Source organism: Montipora capricornis, chromosome 3, assembly GCF_036669925.1.
Source record: "Montipora capricornis isolate CH-2021 chromosome 3, ASM3666992v2, whole genome shotgun sequence".
Taxonomy (NCBI): Eukaryota; Metazoa; Cnidaria; class Anthozoa; order Scleractinia; family Acroporidae; genus Montipora; species Montipora capricornis.
Genome location: NC_090885.1, coordinates 24363512 through 24391481, shown reverse-complemented (window position 1 = coordinate 24391481; position 27970 = coordinate 24363512). Strand labels below are relative to the sequence as shown.

At 39.4% G+C, this 27970-nt stretch overlaps 1 protein-coding gene across 1 annotated transcript; it reads right to left on the bottom strand.

Moving 5' to 3' along the window:
* On the bottom strand, positions 1-18355 carry LOC138042620 (coatomer subunit beta-like). The gene is made up of 27 exons (XM_068888573.1): positions 18171-18355; positions 16861-17090; positions 16697-16759; positions 16480-16586; positions 15853-15967; positions 15528-15620; positions 15153-15290; positions 14714-14833; positions 14448-14555; positions 14137-14214; positions 12788-12856; positions 12281-12426; positions 11880-11976; positions 11109-11160; positions 10677-10809; positions 9777-9897; positions 7846-7917; positions 7007-7165; positions 5778-5867; positions 5585-5671; positions 5282-5426; positions 4685-4752; positions 4330-4381; positions 2961-3106; positions 2388-2477; positions 1526-1678; positions 1-326 (listed from the first exon to the last, which is right to left on the bottom strand). The coding sequence occupies exons 1-27, from the start codon at positions 18259-18261 to the stop codon at positions 267-269; spliced, it is 2883 nt and encodes a 960-aa protein (XP_068744674.1). The 5' UTR covers positions 18262-18355; the 3' UTR covers positions 1-266.
* Positions 18356-27970: the final 9615 nt, after the last annotated feature.

Below are 27970 nucleotides of genomic sequence, written 5' to 3'. Positions count from 1 at the left end.
TTTAAGATGTGCTCTAAATTTATTATTCATTAATTATTGCTTACATATCATTTGCTTTCCGCTTTTCATAGTGAAACAGATGTACATATATTTATTTTTTGGGAAACTTCTGAACAACCCCCATCCCAAGACCCAGAATATAACATGCCACAGTGGGACAAGCGCGTAATATGATAAACAAAAATAAAACTGAATAAGCCAGGCGACAGAGGCCAGCGACTGTTAAGTAGGAAACCAAGTATGCAAATCAGGGATTAGATTGATTTCTACTTAGTTGTCTTTTTCTGAGATAGGTTGATCTTGTCTCCTAAACTAAGCGCCATTCCCTGCAAAAAAAAAAAAAAGCATTCACTCATGTCATTGATTTATTACCAAGAATAGCGAATTACGATTTGGCCTGAATATAACTGTGCTACAAATTTCAAGGGATAAGCCAATGGAACGATGTGTCGCTTGGCTAGATCAACCATGCGGTCAATTCTTGGAACGCTCAAGGGAGGCCAATCACGATTTACTACCGAAGTGGAACCCCGCGTTCCGTACGAAACGTTTGAACTATTTAGTTTCCCTTCGTCCTTAAACAACAAGGCGAACACGACCTCTGCGACAGCCAGAGGGCCAAAAACCATCAGGTCTAATGGGTAAAAAATTTATGGCTTTGCACGATCTCAATGTGCAATTGCAATTGAGAACATTTCTTTCCCATCCTCTTCTATAACAACAACGTAAAATGACCAAATATAAGGTTCAGTGAGAAACACGAGTGCACGTCGGTTAATGTTTGCATTGCACCTATTCACTGACAAAAATGCCGTTCAAGCCAATTTAGGTTCAGTTCTGGAGAGGCAGTTTACCTAGTAACAATGTGGTGACAACCTTGATTCTGTTCGAAGGGGGTAGTTTCTAAAAAAACTGTGGTTGATAATGTAAATTGGCCACCGTACAGAGATTCTAAAAGCTGACGTTTCGATAACCTGTTCAAGGCTCCCAGATGGTAGGGAAAGAGAAAAATAAATGGGGGCTTGACCCAATCCCCCACTCGCTTTTCCTACGCAGTTGTTTTCGTTTTCTCGGCTACCTGGTTGCCTGGAACAGGCTAACGTTTCGAGCGTTAGCCCTTCGTCAGAGCGAATCGAGGAATTGTGGGTTACGTCTAGTTAGCAGAGTAGGAGGTACGCTATTGGTGGTAACATGGCAACGTGAAAAATAGGAATATATTAGTTAAATGAAAAGCGTTCGTTAATACCGTGAGGATTAAGGGTGCCGATTTGGAAGATGAATTTTGTTCCAGATTCTTGCGGCTTTCCGTCGCACCTAGATATAGGGAAAGGCCGCGGATAGCCATGTGTTTTTAGAGTGGTTAGGAAGATTAAAATGACGAGCGACTGGCTTAGATGCATCCTTGTCATTCTTCTCAACATCGCGAAGGTGTTCGCGGAATCGGTCGCCTAGTCGTCTACTTGTCTCGCCAATGTATAATTTTTTGCACAACGTACAAGTTATGCAATAAATGACATCTGTTTACCTGGCTCTTCGCTCGGATGCGCACGTGACCAGTAACCGAAGGCCCTGATTGGTTGCTTGGTTTCTCGATTGACACGTTGGCCAAAGCATCTTCTCCAAATATACTTCGAGCGTAGAGATTAGCTGCCATAAAACCACACTCCCCCGCTAAAGCCTGTCGATAAACAAAGGCATTTCCAAAGGTTAACAGTACTAAACTCTCCTGGGTGCTGTTGCAGTTTGTCTCTATTTCATTTTGTGAGGTTACTTAACCTTCAGTCTCTCTGCTCCATAGCTTCCTCTTTGTTAAGTTACGAGAGGTGAAAGAGTGGCGGCGTTTTCCCCAAGGTTGAAACGTTCTTTTCGAAACAGAGTTGCAGATTGGCATTTGCTGGGCTCAGCAATATTCGAGTTACGTTTCTAATAATAATAAAACTTTAATTTCACACGAAAACGTTGAATAGCTTGTAGAGTCGTGCACAAATGAATGTAACAAATACATATCAAATCATACTGATTTTTGTGGAGAAGGGAAAACCGGAATTCCCGGAGAAAAATATCTCGGAGCAGAGTAGAGAACCAACAAACTCAACCCACATATCACACCGGATCTGGGAATCGAACCCGGGCCACACTGGTGGGAAGCGAGTGCTCTCACCACTGAGCCACCACTGCTCCCATGTGCCAACCACACCCCAGTTGACCAATGGCGGGATAACTTAATCCAGTGAGTAAATTTTCGCGCACTGAAATCTTTGCATAGCCTTATTCACTGGATAAAGTTAATCGGCCTTTGAGCAACTGTGGCCAGCGGTTTATTGGCTGTATGACTTCTTTGGTTCGGACTTTAGTTCGGTGGTTGGCAAATTTGAATATCTTTATACCTTCTCTGGTGTTAAACATTTCATGTTTGTTGAAGCAATCAAATGATCCAAGTATTCCCTCAGGTCGGTAATGTTCGTGTTGACTGTTACCTAAGAAAAAAACGAACAAAGTTAGGTTAAGGGGCTTGTGAAAAAGACAAGGTACAAAGCTTAACTGCAACATCCATGCAGAACTCTCGTTTCATTCTGATGTCCAACGATTTTACTGAGACAGAGTTCACATTTTTAGATCCATCCCAGCTACAAGATAACGGCCAAACATTCATTGACGCGGTTTCTTCGGCAAATAAGCCAGATAGAGATTTGAAAAGGTTGGGCCAATTAATGGCTTCTAATTTTTCTGTTTAACTGGATGAAAGTGAGAACGGGTTGTACAATTTCTCAACTCACCTCTTCGTTCGAGATTCACTTACTAGTGATGTAGAAAGGTTTCAAAGTTGAACTTTGGTGATTTTCGACCAAGAATAATTCAAAGGCAGCCATTTTTGTATAGGGTCTATGAGTTTGCTGATACCCGAAGATTCGCAACGACTGCACACAACTTTTACGCAGCATAAAATGTGAGCAATTTACCTTGTTCTCCCACTCGAACTCAGCCCACATTTGCCTAAAATCTGAATCGGTACAGGTAGCCGGCACGATGTAATCCATGATGTCAATGTGAATGTCATTCAACACAACACAGTTACGATCTCCAGTGCCGCCCGAGACATCATACACTGTCAAGAAATCACAACAAACAATATCAAGAAGTAGTAATTACTTTGGTTTGTCACAGCAGCCGGAGAAAACCAGTCAAATTTATTATCCATTGCATTCACTATCTTGGATCTGATTCACTACGAACCTAAAATAATTAACAATTATTGGATGAGGTTGAGCATGTTAGCGATAATTATCAAGGCCAAAGTTTGTGTTATCTGCCGAAGCCGAAGGCTGAGGTGGATAACACAAACTGAGGCCTTGATAATTATCGCTAACATGCGAAAGCCGAATTCAATAACTGTTTTATTATGCATATTCCTGAGCTGAGCTCCGCCATGACAAAACTGATCAAACTGCTGGTTAGTGTGTTAGGTGACGTCACTTCTGCATGCATAAAACTATTGTCTGTGGGTATGACGTCAATTCTACGTATATAAAATCTATTGTTTGTAGGTATGACGTAAGAGAAACGGAGCAAGCAAGAATTAGCTGCGTGCTTATAGGTGACACCAATGTATAATAATAAACACTTAATGACTGGTCCTAAGGGAAACAGTTCATTTTGTTTCCCGAGAATCTCATTGTTTCCTCGAGGCGCAGCCGAGGGAAACAAAATGAACTGTTTCCCTCGGGACCAGTCATCAAGTGATTTGTTATACAGCACAAAAAGAAAAACGAGCAATGGCAACAGCAACGGCGGTCGTCGATCAACATTCGCGGGTGAAACATTCGCGCAGGAATGGCGGGAAACAGTTTTGTTGTTAGATATCATGTGAGCTCGAAGTAACCAATGAGAGCAGTGTCCATCATCATAGGCTGGAGAAAATACACGTAGCCTGAGCTAAGCACAAGAAAATGAGTGCGAGTTAGCCGCAATGGGTTTTAGTATGTAAGGGTCTAACGGTAAATGGTGAAAAATGCGATCTTACTTTGCACACCAAGTTTAATTTGGTTGAAGTTTTCGGCAGTACGCGAAATAAAGATCACAACAGAACACGAAATATAACAATTTTATTCGTTCTGAGCAAGCCGCCTTCTCTGTATCTAGGAGCACTGATTAATGACCCCTGCCCTTGCAATAGGAAACATGGAATCCGTTTGAAGTTCCAGTTAAAGGGTAAAGTTGTTCGTTGACCAGTCTGAGAAGATGATATGAGAATATAAGTCAACTGGTAGCTGCAAAACCTCCCTGAAACTGTTACAGTGGCCGCTGAGAGGAAATGGTTGTCAAGCTTACCTATGTTGCCAAAAATGATGCCATTTTCCGTTGATGACACTTTGACGTTCGCCTAAAATGGAGGTTTATAATACTTGAATTAAGGTAGAAGAAAATCATGCCACGTGTTTCTGATACAAGAATGACGCTCGTGGTAAAGTGAGCGGGATCTTGAACAACTGCAAAAACTTAACAGCCAAAAAACGCATCACTATGGATAGCACCGTTCAACACACCCGTCAAACCAAAGAACTAAGTTATCACGGCAAGAAATAAACGTAATCGTCGTCAGTGGAACACTTGGCACAACCTGTTAATCCTTCAATAATTGACCGGCGAAAATGTAAGCCCGCGAAAACTGCAACTCAAAATGTACCTTGATGTTAGAGAAGTCATTTGGTCCTAACATAATGGGCTGTGGCTTCTCAACCAGCTTCAGATCACCTGGAAACACAAAAGATAAAAGCTTGTTGGAGTAACACAAACGACTGAATCACAATGAACTATATCAAAACGAAAAGGAACAACCCAAAAACTGTTGCGTAACACTCTCATGCCACAGAAACCGGGATAAGCTCCGGCTCTGATGGGCCACTTGGCTCGTAAACAGACTTTACTTATCACGTGGTCTGAAATGGGGAAACAAGACGTGCAAGAGGTCTATACAGCTACAAAGTTAGATCAACATTAATTGGTGTACGCGTCACAAAGTGACCCGGCCTCTAACAATGACCTTGCTGAACCAGAAGCCAAACCAAAAAGTAATGCATGGAGTTCTCAGGGGTTGATCTAGGGGAAGGTGTAGGGGTAGCACCATGAATGTCATTATGCAGCTGTTCTGCAGGTATTGGACACGTATGTACTGGCTCATTTGACGGTCTGCATCTATTGTAATTAGCCAAAATATTGATCACCTTGGTTTTGCGGCTCAATTAAAATCGCTCCGTGAGTGGAGAATGAAGTATTTGCTTACCAAGCGTCGCCAACTCGAGAGTAACGTTTTGCAGCGTGTCTGATGTCTGATTCACAATCAGCAAGTCCAGCACAATGTCATATTGATTCACATTCACGTAGGCCTCGGCGTAGACTGGGTCAGAGAAGCCTGTTAACTGTGCAACCTGTCAAATGAAAGAATATTAGCCCAGCGCTAGCCTTCATAATAATTTTCTTAAACCGTCAGCCGTATTAATAGATGCATTCCCACGTGAATGGTACCGATTAAAAAGTAGTCAAGCGAGGAAATAGTCAAAAGTGCAAAGCAAAAAAACCACTGTACCTTGTTGAGTTTAGAGCCAACCAGTTCATCTTCCTTCTTTCCACCAACAGAACCAACCGCTTGTGACAGGGCCAATGCAAACTGATCCTTTAAAACAAGCACGCAAAGCGGCTCAGCCTTGATTACATTATTGTAGAGCGTTAACCCACCTAACTGCAAATTAGCAAATCAGCTCAAGTTCTAGTTTTCTTACTTCTGAGATTCCAGAATCAGACTTGGCTAGCAACTGCATGAAGGGTATAGGGTCATCCACCTGAACTGAGAGAACCTTGTCCAAATCAATCTAAAATATAAAAAAAAAAAAACAGATCATGTTCTTCACTTCACTTTCATTGTGCTACCTCATAAAGATATATTGCACACTGTCAGCAGTCTAACGGTTTAGAATTACTAACAATAATACGATGCTAAGGAGTCTTGAAAGGCTCCTAGGCTAGTAGATAGGTAGATAATAGATTGAGGTAAACTGTTCCAATTAGCTACTGTTTGTGGTAGGAAACTGTATTTATACAAATTGGTACGAGCTGAGAGTGGGATATAGTGTTCACAGTGTATGTCTTGATCCCCTGGTGGGTTTCTGGAGTGATTCCAGGAAGGGAAGAGCAGCCAGGTTATTTAAGCCTTTGTTAACGAGAATTATTCTGTTTATTTGTCTACGAAGCTTTAGAGGTGTCCAGCCAAGTTTTTTTAATATCATTGACATAGAATCAGGCTCAAAGCTTTTATAGTCAGAAAGGACAAAGCGTGCTGCTCTGCGTTGAATTTTTTCAACTTCCGCGATGAGCTGTTCAGTGTGGGATCCCAAGCACTACTGGCGTATTCTATAAGTGGTCTGACCAGACTCATGAATGCTGCTTCTTTTACTGCTGGATCACAAGCAGATAAATGGCGTCTTATAGTAGGCCAAGCATTTGGTTAGCCTTGGGCAACAGGAAAAGAGACCTAAATTAAACTAAAAGAACCCCAGCTCTGAACCAGGAAAAGAGTCCTAAATTACACGCTTCAAGGTCAGTGCTTTTGGAAGGATATACCGCACAGATTTTTGACCGCCCATCAGCAATCAACAAGGAACGTTAACAAGTTTTTCATGCCGAAAAAATCCCAGGAGAGTTTCAGTTCAGTACTAGAACTCTTTTCCCTCGAGCTATTGTTTTTAACGTGTTCTTCTTCTTTTTTTTTTTTAATAAAGTGCTGCATTCTGCCGGTAGTACTCTGGGCAGAAGTAGTAATTCACTAATGCTCTAAATCCTGCTGCGAAATTCTGCAAAAACATCGATGGCTTCTTTAGGCGCCTTGCCTGTGTAGCAGTGCGATTCTTCTACATTCTGTCCTCGCAAAAGTTAGACCTCAGCCTCTCCCCACGATTTTCACGTGGCCAAAATCTGGAAAAAAAAAATCTCTTCTGAGCAAAACATGACAAACCTTGTTAACTTTTTCGTCCTCTCCCCTCTTGTTAGCATCCAGCATGGAAGACAGCGAGTTGCGGCACTCGACAGTGAAGATATTCTTCATGAGAGGGACACGCTCAGCGACCACACGCACACACAAAGAGATGCGGTCAACATCGTCATCTGTGATAACCTAAGGAGTAAAAGAGGAAGCTACGTGTAAAACAAGCAAAATCAAAGCTGAAGGAACACAGACAAATTGTTTAAAAAGTCGATCCTGTGTAAAACTAGAACCTGAAGTGAAAGCACAGCAAAGGACTTTGGACAAACTGTCAGGAAATTCGAGCTTGCGTTTCAAATGCAAGCACGCTTTGCAGGCTTATCCTGTCAGCATGGACTTTCTCCGACCATAGTTAATGCATGGAGATGGTTATGGTTAGATATGGTTTCGTGTTTTTGTCTACATTTTTCGCCTTGACGGTGCACAAAACAAACCTTTTTTTCCGACGAGAATATAACCAATCAAATCTTTCGATTAAATTATGGGCAACTAATCTGCGAACCCTTGCGAAGCAAAAACAAACGATTGTGCACTGTCACGGTCAATTCAACATCGATTACGACAACACTGCTCTCGCTTTTGAAGGTTGTAAGGTTTCATAACCAGTCCCTCGATTAATTATGCTCCGACAAACAGACAAAGGACATTACGGTGACTGTTGTGTCAAAACAATAGCGACAAAAATTACGTTCACAATCCAAAGCACATGAAAATTAATCACAGAAACAGAAACAATGGTAAGCCAGTCATCTAAAATGCTTGATATTTAGTGAAAAAGAGGTTTTAAACTGAAACAGACTAGAACACATTACCTTCTTTGGTATACCAGACTTTCCAAGGTGCAAAATGCTGGCCATGATGAGCATACAGTTGGCACATAATACCTTCAACAAAATAAAAACAATTGCATTCCAGTAGTGACCAGCAGAAGAACTGTGTATGAAAGGAGAGTGGAAGTGGCAATGGACAGGATGTGGAAGTAGCAATGATGTTGCTTTTATATGGTTCACTGACTATGAAGTCAGTGTGTTTTGCAACACGTTTTGGGGAGGTCTTCCAGAATGCTTCATTAGTGCCAATGGGAGCTGTGCAAACTTACACTCTTTCATGGCAAGTAGGATTCACAGCCTTCCCCAACTAACTGAATGATTCATCGACCAAGTAATGGCTTGAGGTTTTTTTTTTTCCAGTCCCATGCAAGTGTTGTTTAAAGGCATACTGTCACGATGTCTTAACATAACATATGGAAAATCCAACGGATGCTGCTCAGCTGATGGCAGTCACAAAATTATGAAATACTGATTCCCTTAACCCATTGACCCCTGGGAGTGAGACTTGACAGATTTTACTCTGTTTAATGCCAGACGATTTTATTCGTCAACAGGGGGTGTCCCAGAGTGCTTGAGGAGTCAATGGGTTCAATCGTAACAACTATCTTTACCTCCTTTCTGGGACGAATGGCAAAGAGAGAGTTGGGTACAAACTTGAAAACATCCGGTGAATGTTTTCAAGTTTTCAAGTTGTAGCTTGTATAAATTAAAGTCGCTAAAACATTTTGGATGACCCTCTTGTTTTAGATTCACTTGAATTCGCCAGTATCAAAAATACCATAACACTCTTTGTTTGTCCCTTCAAAATTTTGCATAAAAGCATTGTTTCCAGTTTCTCTTGGGACCATTGTAAGTCCAAAGAGAAAATAAAAACAATGCTTACGCAAAATTTTGGAGGGACAAACAAAGAGTATTATGGTATTTTGATATGGGGGAATAGTGTAAGAAAATAATAATGAAGAGGAGTTGCGAAAGCCATCAAGGTGTCAAAAGATGAAGTTTATGGAATATTGACTAGAAATTGTTACAAAAGCCATGAGTGTCCCTTTAAAGGGGACATGACTTTTTTTCTGATATGACATCTTCTGAATTTCTTTCTGTCAGTGGCTTACCCACAACCTCCCATGCACCAGTCAAATACAACTACCTACTAGGGGCAGATGACGATGATGATTACCTTTACCAGTATTTCATTGTCTAGTGTATTTTCGTGCTCAGACGGTAATTGGGGACACCAAACAAAAATTAAATCAACATAACAAAGCCAGTTTCAATTGAGTGTCGTAAAACCAAAACCAAAGTAATTACTTTGGCCAATCAAACAGGACGGAGACAATCCAGTAAAAAACCAATCAAAACTAGAAGTAATTGCACGTAGCCAACACAAAGCGCAGGAAGATGTGCACGCGCAAGCCAGGATTGGTTTTGGTTTCACTTCTGATTGGTTGAAAAAGTGGTGCGAGAACTTTGAACCAATCACTGAGTGAATTAATCATATTTAAACCAAAGCAATGCGCTAATTACTTTCGACACTCAGTTGAAAAACGCTCTATGAAATCAGAGGTTGGTTTTTGAGGAGGGGAAAACCAGAGTACCTGGAGAAACCTTTCAAAGAAGAGAAGAGAAGAGAACCAGATGATAAGTGGACTAAAACACTTAAATCTAGGATGCAACAACTGGGTGAACTCTTAAGCCTTGTTTTCACTAGCACCCTAAGCATACGCCCAAGCAATCTTGGTCATCACTACCTTTTGTTACAACAAAAGACACTCTAATAAGTTAATGAACATGCGTATCATTGGTGCTTCTGTACTTGTGAAAACCAGCCCAAACACAGATACAGTGTAGGTCAAGGCCTAAAAAATTTAATTTAATTATAGTTATTGCTAAACATGTTTTTAATGTAATCTTACATTTTGTCTTTCCTTGTTCTCTTCAATGTCCAGATAACGCAGTGCAAGCTTTGTCAACGTACAAGCAATGGCTGCTCCCACAAAAAACTCACCATCCAGCAAGTACTGACGCAAGGGAGGCCTGTAAATAAACACAAGATCGATGCATGACAGTAAGAAGCTGATTTAGATGCCTGCCACACCACCATTTAAGCCTGTCCAGCGGGGTTAGTATCTGGATGGGTGACCTCAAAATATATGACTTGATGTCAGAAACATAGCTTTTGTTAGTTTTTTTTGTTTCTTTCAAGTGCTATAATAGTTTGACAAGAAATGTGCAAATTCAACACAAAGATCACAATTGTCCAACTCTCAAGGTTGACCATTGTTTCTGCAAAGTCAAAAATTCACTCTCCTAGACGAGGTTATTTATTACCAGGTAATTCCATCGTTTTGGAAATAGAAGCTGCTTCATTATTCATTAGTGTCACAAATTCTTGCCAATTTTGAGGCTCAGTTGTTGAAATTCAAGCTCGCTTCCAACAGACCTGTTTATTTTGTTCGTGATTTATGAATGCGCTGCGAGCCTATTGCTGCCACAGACTTACACTCTTTATTCTTAGGCCTGGTAACACAGAGTGTTGTGACTAAAGTGCACTACCATAAAAATAGACCTTACCACAAAAAAAACATTTCTGATAAAAAATTCTTGTAAATTTGTCTGGATATACTGTTTTCTCAATTATTTCCTGAACACAGAATAAGTTACTTTCACGAAACATGTAGGAATTGACATTTCAGTGCCACTTAAAACAGGCTAATTTTTCTGTGGAAGCACGAGTTTGACATCCTCTTAAACCACCTCTCCATCTGTGTGTAATTCAAATTGCCAAGAATCCTGGACACATTAAATACTCTTGCCTCTTTTCCTCATCCTTTTTCAGCAGGGAAGTAAGACCAGGGGCACTGAGTGCACTCTGGGTAGCATATGTTCCATCAGCTGTCACCAGACGCCGCCCTCCGACACTCTGAGGGGACAGAGCTGAATCAGACCCTAAATAAATCAATAAGCAAGCAAGTATAAAAGATGAATCAGTCAATCTGAGGACAAAATATTATTCTAGATGCTGCCTAAATTACAATTGTTTATCACTGTGTCACAGTAAGTGTACTGTTTGCAAGAAAAATGTTTGCACTCATGCAGAATTCAATATTTAACCTGACAAAGTAAATGTGTTGGTCCAGCAATGTCTCTTTATTTTAACCATTTTTAGTTCCATATTTACCTATCTTTTGTGAAATACTACTTTTGGGGGGAGGCAGGAATGGAGGTGGATAACTACAATTTCTTACCCTCCGGGACGTCGCCTGCAGCTCGTTTCATTTCATCATCAACAATGGGAACCTGGAGAGGAATACAAGAAAAAGAAGATGGTCAGCAAAACACCAACTCGTAGTGACTTGGTTCACAGCCCATGCTAGAAATACACTGCACGACACTGCACTTACAGCTTCTTCGTATTCTAGTAGACTGTTAACCTATTGACCCCTAGGACTGAGACTTGATAGATTTTACTGTGTGACAACAGACGATTTACTCATCAATTGGGGGGGGGGGGGGGGGGTGCTTCAGGAGCTTATGGGTTAAACCAGAAGCACATGATCGGGAAGCGTGTAACTTGCAACTCTTTTCGTTGAAACAAAGCTGAGGATTTTAGAACACCAATTTTATGCCCAAATATGGACCAAAATAAGATCAAAGCTGCACGCACGGGAACATGCGCGAATGTGCAAGCTACATGTATGTTACATTCAAATAAGGAAATTTTTCAACTCAAAAAATCCCAGCTCTGAACCAGACTTAAACGCTTCAAAGTCACAAGCTTCTGGTTAAACCAGGTGAGACAGAAGACTATGATATTTTAAAAGAAAGAAAACTGCATGTAGCCCCAAATGTGTGCCTTCATCTTCTTGAATGTTTTTGGTACAAAAGTAAATTCATCCAAAACCCAAGCACCAACTTGTTGATATTTTCCCTACAATTCTGACGATCGAGTTGCACACAGTAGTTTAAAAATCACTCAAGATAGTTAAAAAACAACCTATGCGCAATGATGGTCTTACTTCTCCTAATCCCTTCTTGATCTCATCCATGACATCCAAAATGTCTTGCTTGCTGATTGCATATTCACCCATGATCCACAAGGCATGACGATGAATCCTAAATTAAACAAACATTCAAAATGCAACTTGGAAATTTGAAAGAGTATTTTCATATTCTACTAGGGAGGAAATATTGACAATACAAATGTAAGGGGGGCTTGTAGCATTATTAATAAAGCAAAACACATTAATTCCATAATGCTTTGACAGGGGATAAGCAAACAGGAATACAATATTCAGGTCAAATGCACACTTTTGTTTACATTTGTAACTGAGTTTTTTTCTTGTTATGCAATCTTCTCCAATAATATTGTATACTCCACTTCACAAGATCATTTCCTTGTTATAAGTATTATACTTACTTAACAGTCTTTATAGTGTGGAAATTTTCCAACAACTTCTCCATGATCACTGGCTTCAGCTGTTCAAAGCGCTGAACTGCCTCTCTCACAAACAGCAGAACATCAAAGGCTGCCTGCTCATTTGTATCACCAAGGAACTCCATCAGCTATGAAGAAAAATTTAATACCCTCTAGAACTTGTCTTTTCACTGCTTTTTTTAAACATGAAAACACTATAAAAGGAAACATACAGTACACAAACTTTGACAATTTACTAATACTTGCAAACAGTATCTCTGTAATACTTATTTGCATCAATAATGCATTGTCTTCATTGCTTTTGATGTCCTCACGAATCTCATGAAGTCCTTACATGTATCTAGTTTGTTGTAAAACCATTAGTGCCAATCTCCGATGATAGCTGAGAGCAGAGCTTGCCTTGTAATAGCCTACCACACAGTGAACCCTTGGCATTAGGGTTTTAGAACCAGTTAAGTTATTTCCATGACACAGAAAGTTCTCTCTTACCAGTGGGACAATAGAAACAGCCACATCAGGAAATTTGACGCTGCAAGTGTGAAGAGTGCGAACCAGCATCTGCACAAAAAGAAGGGCAACAGCCATCACTAGCGCTCTTAAAGTTTACAGTAATCTAGTCAATTCAATTCAACTCAATTCAAGTCAATTCACCGTGCCAAGCTAAGAATTAATACTAAACTAAAGATCAATTCTGTAAAGAGTACTATTTTTCTCGTGGCTTTTGATCTGTCATCCTTGTACATGTGATACGTGTATATTATTATAGGGGGTTTCAAGAAAAATTAACTTGTGCTTCTTTTCTTCAAGGATGCATTTAGCTTAAGGTACTTCTTGGAAGCAAGTCATCTGTGGGACTGGATGACTGTGGACTCAAATACCTTGCGTAAATGATGATGCAATAAGAAGCTATGATCGTTCTCCCTTAGAGTCATAACAACAACATTTCAAAATAATTATGCGTCTTTCAGACGGCATGTACTAAAACCCGAAACACCGAAACGAAACCATCGGAACGAAACCACCGGAACCGCCGAAATCATCGAAACACCGAAACGAAACCAGGGAAACCACTGAAACGACGAAACGAAACCACCGGAACCACCGAAAAAGCTATAAAAACTTAAACAAAACGATCGAGACAGCCTCAATGGCACCACCGTTATTGACTTCCGGGCGGATTGACATGAATAATAATTTCTCGAATAGTTTCCTCTGCTTTTCCTGCTTCAGTTGTTCTTTTATCACAATCTTTGAAGTTTCCCAAAAGTAAAAAGAACGAAATCAAAAGATTCTATTATTTTTAAAACTACGTCACGCAATGTAAAGCGTTTCCCCATGAGCACACAGCGGCCACAAACAAAGGTACATCCGGTCACGGAAGGCTTGCAGATTCCGTGCAAATCTGAAGCTAGTGGCATGAAAACGACGTCGTAAACAGTGCAAAGACCAAGGCAACAAACGGAAAGTACGAAGGGACAAGGTTATGACGTAAGAATGTTAAGACATTTTTAAACATTTACATTTCGAAGTGTTGTTCAGATTGTTAAGCTGTTTCAGTGGTTTCGTTTCCGTGTTTCGATGGTTTCGTTTCGGTGTTTCGATGGTTTCGCCGGTTCCGGTGGTTTTGGTGGTTTCGTTCCGATGGTTTTGTTTCGGTGTTTCGATGGTTTCGGCGGTTCCGGTGGTTTCGGTGGTTTCGTTCCGATGGTTTCGTTTCGGCGTTTCGGGTTTTAGTACATGCCCTTTCAGACACATGTACATGCATTTCACAATCATTATTAATTTTATTCACTTTGTACTGGATATGTTAATGAGAGCATATTGTAAACTAATGATACCTGTCTATATCCACCAATATCTTCATGTTCACTTTCATTGTGGGTTTTGGTCACTTCCTTCTTCAAAACAGCAACAACCTGTTAAAAACAATGCAAACTTCATTAGCTTGTTCTGAAAAAGAACATCTCAAATAATAATTATTGTAAACAAGAAGATGTGTAACCTTCTGTCAGCTTGAAAGTCTTAAGTCACAGACCTCCATATAATTTATGCTCAATTTGTAACTCAATCTATTTTCTGCCAGAGGTCTACACTTGCTAATAACGTAATGCAATAATTTTTTTAAACACTGTCTTGAGCCATTCTATACCTCATGTATGTTGCGTGAAGTGACCAGATCAAGCACAAGCTGTAAGGTCTTCTTCCTCACTTCAAGGTCGGGGGAAGACAAGACACGAAGGATGTCCATAACAAGTTCCTATAAGATACAATACGTTTACATAGTTCAAGGGATGATCACTTCCTTAGCAGATAAAGAACATTACAATTATTTGGTTTTACAAATTTAGGTCTCATCGACAAATAAGTTAATAATGTGGGCAGGGGCTAAAATAACATGAATGAGATTCCACTCACCCTAAGGACTTTTTCCTGGGATGGATTATCTTTCAGAGCAATCAGCCTGTCCAGCACAATAAGCTTTACATTGTTATCACTTTCCTTGACAATCAGTTCAATGTAACAAGATGCAGCAGACTTTTGAAATAAAAGAAAAGAAAAGCATTAGATTGCATTCAGAAGACACAATAATAATATTAAGCAGGTGTATTTGATACACCTATTCCCAGGGGGAGATGATTATGTTTATTCATGACAGCAAAAAAAACATTTGCAAATTTAGGACTGACTATGAACAAAAACTGAGCATACACATAAAATAAATCACTTCTTTGCTACTGATGCTTGGATACTCTTCCTGGTGACAGGCTCAAATTTCTGTTTTACAATTTTTGTAGCACATGTATACCCCCTAAGTTCATAATCTTATGTTTTAGAACATGACAAATCTTGGTACCTTTACGGCAGTTGGAGCAGATGATAGTGTAACCAAAGTTCCAGCAGCTTCATAACGCACGGCAGGTGATGAAGAATTCAGCAAGTTGTAGATGCATCGTATAAAACGTGACCTCTCTGCTGGGTTAGCGTGGCAAACCTATGTGCAACAGGATTCATACTCAATTTAATTCTTGAACTGCACTTTCAAGGATCTTCAACCAACCAATAATCATTGATAATTATTGTCAAAAACTGGTATCTCCTGCCAAAGGAAATTTGAAGAGATCCAGGCAAGTACCATAAATAATTAAACACCCTACGCATACAGGAAAAATTTAACTTGTAAATAGTACATTAAGACAACTTAAACAATGAGCAATACCAGTGACTGTACCTTGTAAATCAGTTCAACGATTACCAACTGCAGTATATCACCAAATGTGTTGACCTGATCAATGCATGTACTCAGGTATTCCAAAGCACGGTCCTGCAAAGATAAATAGAAAATAAGAATAATCAACTTGAGCCTTAACTAGAATAATTGCCTACAAAACCTTACAACTTTATCTCCACATAAATCTATATAACTTAATGGGACCAATAATTTCTTTGTCATCCCACTTAAGCAATTTAAGCAATTTTACTTTGGCAGGAATAGTCTAAATAATACCCAGAAGATGACCAAGTGGACTTGAAACAATAATTAAATGCCAAATCACCTGATCAACATGAATAAGCATCATGAAGGCATTGCGTTTGCAAGATGCATCCTGTTCCTGCTCCAGGAATGTATGAACCAACTCTGGTGCATCAGGAATGAGAAAATCAAAGTTTCTGGGGGGAAGCAACAACAAAAAATTCATGCTAAGTGTAACAATAACATTATTTAAGCCCCAAACTGATGTACTTATCGGTTTTGATAGCATGCACATGATGGTGCTGCTGTATATTCCTTTAGACTAACCAACACCTTGTCTATTCAAATGCTATTGACATCCTTTACAAATGAATTGGTGCAATGTCTTTTTTAAAATTGGCAAAACAGATACTCAAAACTGTGTAAGTTGGCACAGAGTATCTGTTCAACAACAACAAAAAAAAAACAGGTGGAAATACTGACACTAATCTTTTTTTCAAATTACACAGATATTTTGTTAACATTTTTTTAACCTTTGCAAAAAGAGCATTAAAAAATTTTTGAACACCAAAGGATTGGGTCAAACTAAAAATAATCATCCACATGTACCCTATTAATTTTTAGGTAGTACATGCAACTCAAGTCTGCCAAATCTTGAGAATTAATATCAGAAATGACTTCTTTATTGAACAAAGTACAAAAAACTAACCTATAAATGGTGTAGATAGCCATAACAGCATTACGTCGCACATAAGAGTGGCGATGCTCCAAACAATTTCTGATAGTTGGCATAAGGGGCTCCAACAACTCAGCTTCCTTTTTGAATGAAAAAGAAAATGTTTTTAAAAAAATAATTTAACTTGTATTTCCACAACATTTACTTTAAAAAAAATGAAATGTATTCTTATGTCATATTTTGTACACACCTTCAGCTTGCAGAGGAACCTTAGCGTAGAGCCTCTAATATACTCATTCGGATGTTGAAGGTCCTTAAAAACAGAGAACACAATGCATAGAACATTACAAAATCTGTAAAAACATGACTAGATAGAGAGAAAGACCTACCAATTTACAACATCAACTTCCTCACCTTTCTATATGCATCACAAACCAAAATCATCTCCTGCAACAATTTACCATCTTTGCCAGTTTTTGGGACAATTTCCCAGAAAATCAGAAGAAGTTTTTTTATGGTGTGATCATCCAGTGGCATGAGAAACTTGATGATAACCATAAGAAGTGATGGCATCTTCTCTCCATTCAATATCTGTTGGATCACTTTCTTCAGTGATTCTGTCTTAACCCTCAGATCACCTTTTTCTGATAAAAGAGGAAAACAATGTTTAATTCCTAATACATAAGCCAAGTTCATGAGCTGACTTCATCATCAGGGGCATTCAGCTAAGGGAAGCTAAAAATGGCAGGTTGCTGCTGCTAATGTGAAAAAAATAAATAACTGTAGCTAACTATAGAATACTGGGCCATGTCTCCTGAAATACTTGACAAAGTGGCTCGGCTGCTCAACCTGTAGAAGGAGGGTACCTTATTAAGACCTCAGTGTGAGGGAAAACCTTTATTGATTTCTGTGTGTATCAAGCACAGAAGACAAAATAATTATTATGTTCCATAAGTTTAAGTGAAATCTAACACTTCCATTATATAACTGCTATACGTCTTCTTTCCTTCCTTATGCCAGTTCAATTCCAATTATCGTTAACTAGATTCTAGATTAAATATTTGTTGTATTCAAAACGATATTTGTCATTTGTTGTTTACTGTGCCTTTAAATAACATGCGGACTCTTAAATTTAAAGGTCAACGACAAATGCATTTTTCGCTACCGCCAATCAAAGGTTGGGCGGCTCCTCCCAGCTTTCGACTATGTTGAGTGAACTGGGATCAGCAATGTGATTTGATTACTGCGCGCTCCACAGTAGTCGGGACCTCGGAGGAGCCGCCGAACATTTGATTGACGGTAGGGAAAAACGCATTATTTTGTCGGTTGACCTTTGAATTTATGAGTCCGCATGTTATTGAAAGGCGCAGTAACACCGCGGTCGATGAAGGTTGAAAGAATTAAACTTATTTTAAACGGTGACTCATCATTCACTAGCAGACCAGTGAGCCAAAGACCACCAATAAACTGTATATACCTTCCCTTGCACCTATAATAGCCACTGAACTGTCGAGCCACCAAAAGGAATTAAACTATCATTCTCTTGTTAGCATATGGAGGCTTTCTTTCAAGAACCAGTTGGAAATCAATTTAATTGAGTAAGAAAAGAGACATTCGACATGTCTTGGAATTAGATTCTTACAGGTAATATTTTAATGATTCTACCTTTGGTCGAACTGCAATGAGCGAGTAAGCTGAATTAAATTTAAAAGTGGGCAACTTACCGAGATCTTCAGCAAGTTTTTGCTCACTTAAGGCTTCTGAATCGGAGAGAACGTTGATTAACGTATAACAAGGTAGTTCCGCCGTGGTCATCTTTGAAATTTTTAGAGCGAACCTATTAAACGAACTGCGAGTAGTTCAAAGAAGGAAGATGGCGGTCTTGACGTGGCAACTTGAACTAGCGGATGCAACCAGCTAACGTTTATGTGGTAGTGTATGTTGCACGTAGCGTCGCCAATACCGCTGTATGGTATCAGGGTCGGTATCAGGAGTACCACGCGAATTTAAACTTTCCGATCTTTCACGTGCCATCACGGTGGCCATGTTGGTGTCCCTAAACAAAACAGTTGCCATGTTGGCGTCCCTGACTACTCCTCCGGGAACTGAGCTCTATTATCGTGCAAACGTTTTCTTTTGTTTTTGTGCAAAAACAAGGTTACTGATCACGTGAGTGAAAACACTCTCTACTGCCTGGACATGCTTTTAACTTTTAAATGCACCTACCTTCAGTTAAAAGCAAATGTTTCGAAAAAGGAAATTGATGAAAAAAATCATACTCTCGCACGCCAGGCGCGGCGAGATGGAGCGGTGCGAGAGATAAACGACGAATTTGCAAGAGACGATGCCGTTCTCTCGGACGTATACAAAACATGGACCCCTGGTCCATGGACCACCCCTGTGGACCCGGTCCATGGACCCCTTAATGAACCCGGTCCATGGACCTCCCCTGTGGACCACCCCTCATTTTGTAAATTAAGTACGTTTACAAGGAGAAAAGTCTTCAGACGAAAGAGAGAAGAGATCCTCGCACTTATCTGTTACAGTATTTTTATAGACCAGCGGCCGGTTCCTGAAGGGTGTAATAACTCTATTCCAGGTATAAAGTGCCTTATTCCGGCACATTTATCCATGGAATAGGGTTATTACACCTTTCAGGAACCGGCCCCAGGAGCCCATGTACGATCTATCTATTTTTAGACTACCTTTTCTGCAAAAGACAAAGACAATTCCGGTTAGGTGACGCTATGACGTCAAGTTAGTTTCTTGTGATTGGTCATTGCAGGGCTCCACAGGATTCTCATTAGCGGGAATATTGAGCTGTTATTCGCTCCTAGTTATGGGCTACTGATTTAAGCAATTGCCTGTTTTGTAGACACTAATAAACCACCAATTTGGTGGCTCCAAAAAGATTCGTCTAGCTATGCGTGCCTTCAAAGCTCAGTTGGTAGAGCATTGTGTCGGCATCGCAGGGGTCATGGATTGGAATCCCGTTGAGACCACCTGAATTTTTCAAGTGTCTTCAAAGAGACAATTGCTTAAATTGTCCAGATAAGTGTAAGGATCAGTCCCCTCTTTTGTCTAAAGATTTTTCGACTTTAACTTTGTAAAATAAGGGGTGATCCAAAGGGGTAGTCCATGGACCGGTTCCATGAAGGGGTCCATGTTTTGTATACATCCCGTTCTCTCTCCTCTCTAGAGACCATCTAGTTTGATTGAATTGTTTGAATTTGCTCATTTGGGGTGCAAAGCGACTATATGCACAAGCAACAACACATGCACTTCTCCCATTTCACTTATAAAACCATTTATAAACAGTCAGCAGACTATTTGGTGCCTTTAATTGACGAGTACTATGTGTCAACAATTTTAAGATCATCGTCACGCTAACTGTTCCTTCCTCAAAAGACTAGAACTGACAGTTATGGTGGTAGTACGTTTTCATTTGCTGCACCAAAACTATGGAGCTCTTTGCCTGAGAACATTAAAAAAGCGAAGACTTTAAACTGTTTTAAAGCTAAACTTAAAACGTATGTTTTTAGAGTCTTTTTCATCTATGAAGTTGGTTATTTTGTTTCTGATTAGATAGGGAATTTATTTAGTGATAAAGTGGTTATAAAGCGCATTGAGCTGTGGAAATGCGCCTTACAAGAACGTCTGTAGTAGTAGTTCGTTTACGTTAATACACTCATAATAATTAACAATTATTGGATGAGGTTGAGCATGATAGCAATGATTATCAAGGCCAAAGTTTGTGTTATCTGCCGAAGCCGATAACACAAACTGAGGCCATGATATTTATCGCTATCATGCGAAAACCGAATACTCCAGACCTCGAGTGAACTTTATTCTGAACACAAGTCGCGCAACACCTTCGAAGGTCTTGTATAGGAATTTCCCTAAATGTTTGGATTACATTTGTGAGTAGTTTGTACTGTTTGGAGGAAGTATATCTGACAAGGAGATTGTAAAAAGCAGTTATTTTGTTGCTTTGTCGGATCAGCATGACCTGATTATGGCTCATTTCTCCTAAATGAGAAAGTGAATCTGAACAGGTCTCCAAGAAAGACTGTTACACGACTATGAGGATTGCCCATTTAAGAATTCACGTCAAAAGGGCCATTAGGAGAATCAAATGGTTATCAGTTTTTACAGCGAGGGGTGCAGCGAGGCCCGGGTCGGCGTCATATACATATACACCGTGAGCTCTTTCTCCGTGTACTCCGCTTTTCCCGCCTCCTCAAAAACCAATAGGTGATTTAATTTGGGTTACAGTGCCCCCAATTTGCGCTCCAGCGCTAAAAGACTCACCCGAGAAAGACTAGATCCATTAGTGTTATGTCAGCGTATTAAAAAAAAATGCGGATACGACCGTCCACACGTTCCAATTCGCAGCGTATCAAAAAATTTCCACTCTGCATACCGTACTCAAAACATTTCCGGACACGACTTCTGAATTCACCGGATACGTGTGGACGCAAGCCGTATTCGAAAAAAAAAAGTAATCTAAACATTTTCGGATACGTGTCGACAGGGACTAGGTGTCAAACAGAAAGGAAAGAAAGTACCAGGAAAATCGCCTAAATCAATAACCCACAAACAAGCGAGTCACGGCGAAATCCACCCATAGCTAATTGAAGAGGACTTCCAGATAAACCACACGGTTACATGGTTATCTATTGAAGGGCACACCCCATAGTGATACAGGACCAAATAGCCATGAGCTGCAAATTACTTAATCCACGCGAATCTATGCTTTAAATTGCATACAACGGGCGAAGATTTACAATACTAAAACGTCCAACTCCAATACTGAAAACTTTTAGTCAGTTGGTAGCAACTTGCTTTTTATTTGTTTCAGTATCAAACATCGTTACCAACGTTTGATAAGAGCGGGCGATGCCTCCTGTTCTTTAAGGGTAATAAGAGCAGGTGAAGACAAAGGTAAGGGTCGACTATTTTTGGCGAATGCGATAAGTGTACGACACGACTTACGATTGTTGCAGTGTTTTAAAACATGTTTTAAAATGCTACGACATTTTTCTGAAGTACACGTCAATCTTAAGTCACGTCATAGGACTGCCGTAAGCTTGATGCGACAAAAATGGCACCGTGCAAATCGGCCCTAAGGCAGACCTCACAAGGAACAGTTAATTCTAATGAAGCAGAAATTTACTAAAAACCGTACAAAAAACAGCATGATTCCGAGGCATGCAAGAAGAAAAAGGAGGCATCGTCCCAAACTTGAAGTAACACCCACTATACTATTAATATCAAAGTTCATTTCTAGACTTGAGAGGCAAACCTAATTTGACAGATGCCGCGTAAAAACGACAAAATACCGGCATGGCATCTGATGAATCGACCATTTTACAATTGTAGCTAAGTTACATAGCCTAAGAATGGAAGCGAGGCTGCCGGTGACCCTGTTTTGATAAAAACCTATGTGCTTTTCTTAGAGTGGTTTTCAATTGAGTGTCGAAAGTAATTAGTGAATTACTTTGGTTTTGCATTTACTTCACTCAGTGATTGGTTCAATGTTCTCGCCCCATTTTTTCAACCAATCAGAAGTGAAACCAAAACCAATTGTGGCTCGCGCGTGCACATTTTCCCGCGCTTTGTGTCGGCTACGTGTAATTACTTCGAGTTTTGATTGGTTTACTGCATTGTCTCCGTCGTTTTTGATTGGCCAAAGTAATTACTTTGGTTTTGGTTTTACGACACTCATTTGAAAACCACTCTATGTAAATGTAGACTAATTACAATCACAGCAATACAATTTACATGATAAAAGAAGTGAGGTCTGTATCAATACTAGGCCACCGGCAGCTTCGCAGCCATTCATAGGCTAGGTCGCTGAGCAAACAACTGTAAAACGGCCTATTACGGTCGGTTTAAAAGGATCACAAAGGACCGTTCTAATTAGGTTGTCCAATTTAAAGGAATATAAACTGAAGCTTCTTCAACGAAACAAGCACAGCTTTACCTCGTTAGAGAAGGGCACCAACCTCGTTCTCTTCCTTTTGCTAAGAGAAAGAGGTCAGGGTCCACTGTCCAAGCTCTCCGAATCTTCTGACAAACCGTATGTTACGGTTCGACGCCACCTAAAATAATCGAAAACATTAGGCTGCCGCAGATCTGCGGATTCGAATTGGTCACAACACTTCGCGACAGTGAGTTTCTGCCTATACGAAATTTAAACGTTTTCCAAATGTGCTTTTCAAGTGCCGTTGTAAAGCTTCTTCTACCATAAAATTAATTCTAACTTGAACGACACGTACAAGATAAATAAATGACCCGTCAAGGTTCAGTTGACATAGAGTGTTTACGTCATGATTGTACACTTAGTAGCGCTGATGATAAAATAAGACTGGATTAGGCCCGTTTCAAACGTCGAACTTTTCATATGCCGCGAATCTAATGAAAATGAGAAAAATCTATTGTTTTTGCTCGTTTGCATTAGATTCGGCCATGAAAAGTTCGACGTTTGAAACGGGCCTTAGCTTATCAAAATAATCCTGTTACATCTCGCGTTGATTCCCCTCAAAATAATCCATAAAGCTGAGCCTGGTTTCTACAACATTTCTATACCCTGCGCCATTTTTTACTCTTACATTATTTTTACGAAGACAATTGCAAGAACTTATTGCAACAAAAAAGTTAATCAATTTACTATCAAATAAATTCTATGGCCAGCATAATTATCACTTTGGCTATCAACACTAAGGCGAGCTCCGATGATGAAAAACGAAAGAAACAAATGAACGCTAATAAAGAACATCAGAACGTTCCTCCTTTCCTGCGTGGGAACAAACGAAACTCGACACAGGATTCAAACAATTAACGATTTACATCAGATATATCCCCTACTCCAGTTGTCAAAGGGTGGATTGCACAACCCGAGGATAAAAAAACACATCCCATGAACAAGTGAGGTGTGGTAGACCTATATCCCCTGGATAGCCTGCGAGCAAGTTCTCCAAAGCTAGGCTGCTTGGGGTATATATATAAATGAAAATTTTGCAGTTATATTTATCTACAGATAATTAATAAAAGTTCTCACAAAACTTTATCAGTATACTTTTATTATATACCGAAGGAAAATTTCGTAGTAATTGAAAACTCATTAACTGCGAAAGATTTTCCACAACTATATATGAATGAGAATTTTGCAGTTATATTAATATACTGAAGGAAAATTAATTTCGCAGTAATTGAAATCTCATTAACTGCGAAAGATTTTCCATAACTGCTACTGGAGGCACAAATTTCGCAGTTATCGAAATGTCATTAACGGCGAAAGATTTCCCCCTTAAGCATATATTAAAACCACAGATTTCGTAGTAAATGAAATGTTTTGTAAGGCCTACACTTTACGAGATAACGAAGAGTGGGACGCAACACCCAATACTAACAATGCCGTCGAGTCCCTAAATCGTCAGTCAACTGGTGAAGGATGTAGTAACATTGCGATGCTCATGAAGAATATTTACATGGAAGACAGATTGCATGCCGTCAAAATTGTCGCAAGTGAGCAAAACATTAATGTCAGTTACGAGAATAACAACCAAGTAGCAAAAGAAAAGAAAAGAAAAGAAAAAAGAGAGAGCGATCTCGATTAAGTTTGAGAGGAGCAAACAGTTCGCTAAATGAAATCGAAGCCCACGTGGAACAAACACCTCCCGATAAGCGAGCGAGGTTAGACAAACGACCATCAAAACGGAAATTACACGCAGGAGAAACGAAGATTGGGACACGGGTTGAAGTAGAGTACGAAGAGAATGTTGACGGAGTTGTTAAGTATCTTGGATGGATAAAGGGTACGATTATGGATTACGATAAAGTGAACGGGTATCTTGTTCAATTTCCGGATGATGTAAATTGGATAAAAAGTCTAAACAGCAAAGACGTGAGAATAATCAAGTAGACATTCGTGCAAAAGAAAATTCAATTGAAACCAATGAATCAGTTATAGAAACTGCCACAGCTGTAGCTTTAATTTTGAGAGGACTGACATCCAGTTAACCTAGATATTGGAGCTAATACATGTTATGAAACAGAGGAGAGGAGTTCCCAGAAACGAATGTTGTTTTTCGTTTGTAAGATTCATTTTATCATCTCTGACGAAAGAAAAAAGAAGAGTACACCTTGTAATTAAGTGCCATAAAAGCATATACGATTATACATCATAGCCCAGTATCTTTTTTATGATTACGTTTTATGGTTCGGGTTGTCTAAAAAAGTCGTTATCAGTTGTTTTATATGTTTTTGTAGTCGATTTAGATTGCTAGCCAGTGTATAGGCGATTACTGTTAAAAAACTGTAGATAAAACTTCTATAAATGCGAATGATACTCGATATGGGGTATTGTGATACTTCGCCGTTAATGAAACGCCTGCACTGACTGCGAGATATTCCCTCTATTCCATCATTGTGATTGACTACTTCGCCGTTAATGACATTTGAATAACTGCGAATTGTTCTCTCTACCCTATTATTTTGAATTTCTTCTTCGCCGTTAATAAAATTGCAGTAACTGCGAAATATTCCCTTTATTCTATCATCGCTATTGGCTACTTCGTCGTTAATGAAATTTAAATAACTGCGAGGTATTTCCTTCATTCTATTATGGTTATTGGCTACTTCGCGTTTAATGAAATTTAAATAGCGGCGAAATATTCTCTCTATTCTATTATTTCGATTGGCTAATTCGCCGTTAATGAAATTTCATTAACTGCGAAATATCTTCGCTGATCTATTATTGCCATTGACTACTTCGCCGTTAATGACAGTTGAATAACTGCGAAATGTTCTCTCTACTCTATTATTTTGATTGTCTTCTTCGCCATTAATAAAATTGCAATAACTGCGAAATATTCCCTTTATTCTATGATTGTTATTGGCTACTTCGCCGTTAATGAAATTTCATTAACTGCGAAATATCTTCGCGAATATATTAGTGTGATTGACTACTTTGCCGTTAATGACATTTGAATAACTGCGAAATGTTCTCTCTACTCTATTATTTTGATTGTCTTCTTCGCCGTTAATAAAATTGCAATAACTGCGAAATATTCCCTTTATTTCATTATTGTTATTGGCTACTTCGCCGTTAATGAAATTTCATTAACTGCGAAATATCTTCGCTAACCTATTATTGTCGTTGACTACTTCGCCGTTAATGACATTTGAATAACTGCGAATTATTCTCTCTTCTCTTATATGTTGACGGTCTACTTCGCAGTTAATAAAATTGCAATAACTGCGAAATATTCCCTTTATTGGCTATTATCGTTATTGGCTGCTTCCCGGTAAATGAAATTTAAATAACTGCGAAATATTCTCTCAATTCTGTTATTGTAATTGGCTACTTCGCCGTTAACGAAATTTCGATAACTGCGAAAAATCCCCTCTATTCTATTGATGCGATTGGCTACTTCGCCGTTAAGGAAATTTCATTAACTGCGAAATATCTTCGCTAGAATATCATTGTGGTTGACTACTTCGCCGTTAATGGAATTTCATTAACTGCGAAATATCTTCGCTAACCTATTATTGTCGTTGACTACTTCGCCGTTAATGACATTTGAACAACTGCGAATTATTCTCTCTACTCTTATATGTTAACGGTCTACTTCGCAGTTAATAAAATTGCAATAACTGCGAAATATTCCCTTTATTCTATTATCGTTATTGGCTGTTTCCCGGTTAATGAAATTTAAATAACTGCGAAATGTTCTCTCAATTCTGTTATTGTGATTGGCTACTTCGCCGTTAACGAAATTTCGATAACTGCGAAATATCCCCTCTATTCTATTGATGCGATTGGCTACTTCGCCGTTAAGGAAATTTCCTTAACTGCGAAATATCTTCGCTAGAATATTATTGTGATTGACTACTTCGCTGTTAATGACATTTGAATAACAGCGAATTATTCATTCTGTATTATACATTGAGTGCCTTTGTTGCGAAATTTTTTTGTTATCTATAGAGTAGAATAATTGCAAAATTTTCATTTGTAAAAGTACCGGGCTGCTTGGCTGTGGACAGCTTGCTCGCAGGCTACCGCTGGTGAGTGATTTATCCTGTGGAAAACACTATCTACCTTTCGAACAACCGACAGTATCATTCTAAATCTAACAATACAGTATTTACAGAATACATCCTTGTCTTTCCACGTTGTCGTTTTGGGGTGTCAAAAATCTTAACACGTCGACAGGGAATGAAATTTGGGGCTTTAAGCCCTCGGGCCGCGGTCATTGACTGGTCAATCACTCCAGATGCAAGCAGCTAACGAACCACTGAAGTTACCAGAAGATTGAGAATTGTGATAATACAAGGACCACGTCACAACTACTTCACATTGCAAAGAGAAGACACGTTACGTGAAGTTTAAAGACCGGCCACCGGTGGCTCAGTTGGTTGAGCATCGGGCTGCCATGCTGGAGGTCGCGGGTTCGAGCCCCGGCCGGAGAGCGCGGTGCCGTTGTAATTACATCTGCAAATGGTTTGACTTTCAAAAATTTCATCAAAATGAAAGGGACATCTCACTGGTTATTGGCCAAGTGGACAGCCTCCTAAAATTGTCTCCAAAGTCTATAAACACTTGTCTGAGGTGATCGACCAATCACAAATGACATCCCGATAACTTTGTCCAGAATAACGATAACTATTTACAGAGATTCGAAGGTTTTTGGTCATTTTGTATGATGATCATCTGAGATTAATTAACATACCATTGGAAAAACTGCTTTTCTTAACAAACCACAAAGGACATGATGGACACCACAAATTGAAAAAAGAAACGAAGACATTTGACATTTCACAAGACTTTCAAAAGATTCGCTTCAATTAGTTTGGTTGAAGGATACCCTTTGAGCTTTATCCTTTTCAAACATCAAAGGCAGTAAATTTAGAATTATCCTTGAAATGCCAAAGGTGTCAATATCGAAACCAGTTTTAACACTGGTGGGCAGGCAGAGGTGCGGCCCAATGGTTAGGACGCTTGCCTTGAGATCCGGAGTTCCCGGGTTATTTACGTTGAAAACAACCAAGAATAATTTACTGGGTGCGAAATGTTAAGGGAGCGTTTTATTGACCCTATTCTGGAATAAGAATACGTGGAGTGATGATTAAAAAGCGTATGTCTGGCGCTTTGAAGTAACGAGGATCATAAAGGTGTGTTTAAAATAACATTTTAGCAAGTGTTTGACAATTTAAATGCGAATCTCTGTAAAAACGAAGGATTTTAATTAAACTTCTATTCCATATATTCCTATTCCGGAATAAGGTCAATCGACCGCACCCCTAAGTCTCAGCTACACAGTCAAACAAGAAAGTGGTATTTTTATCACATACTTAAGGTGCGTTCGATTGACCGTATTCCGGAATAGGAATGCCTGGAATATAAGTTTAAAAATCCTTCGTTTTTACGGAAATTTACATTAAAATTGTCAAACTTCTGCTAAAATGCTATTTTAAACATATTTTTATTATCCTTACTGCTTTGAAACGCACCAAACAT

Bases quoted from the DNA above. Each gene is read 5' to 3' on its own strand.
- LOC138042620 (XM_068888573.1), bottom strand. From the start codon at position 18,261: ATGACCACGGCGGAACTACCTTGTTATACGTTAATCAACGTTCTCTCC. The intron at 16,760-16,860 runs GTGAGGAAGTTG...TCTGTTTTTAAG, and splicing joins TTTGTGATGCATATAGAAAG to GACCTTCAACATCCGAATGA. The intron at 3,107-4,329 runs GTAAGCTTGACA...ATTTCTTGACAG, and splicing joins CATCATTTTTGGCAACATAG to TGTATGATGTCTCGGGCGGC.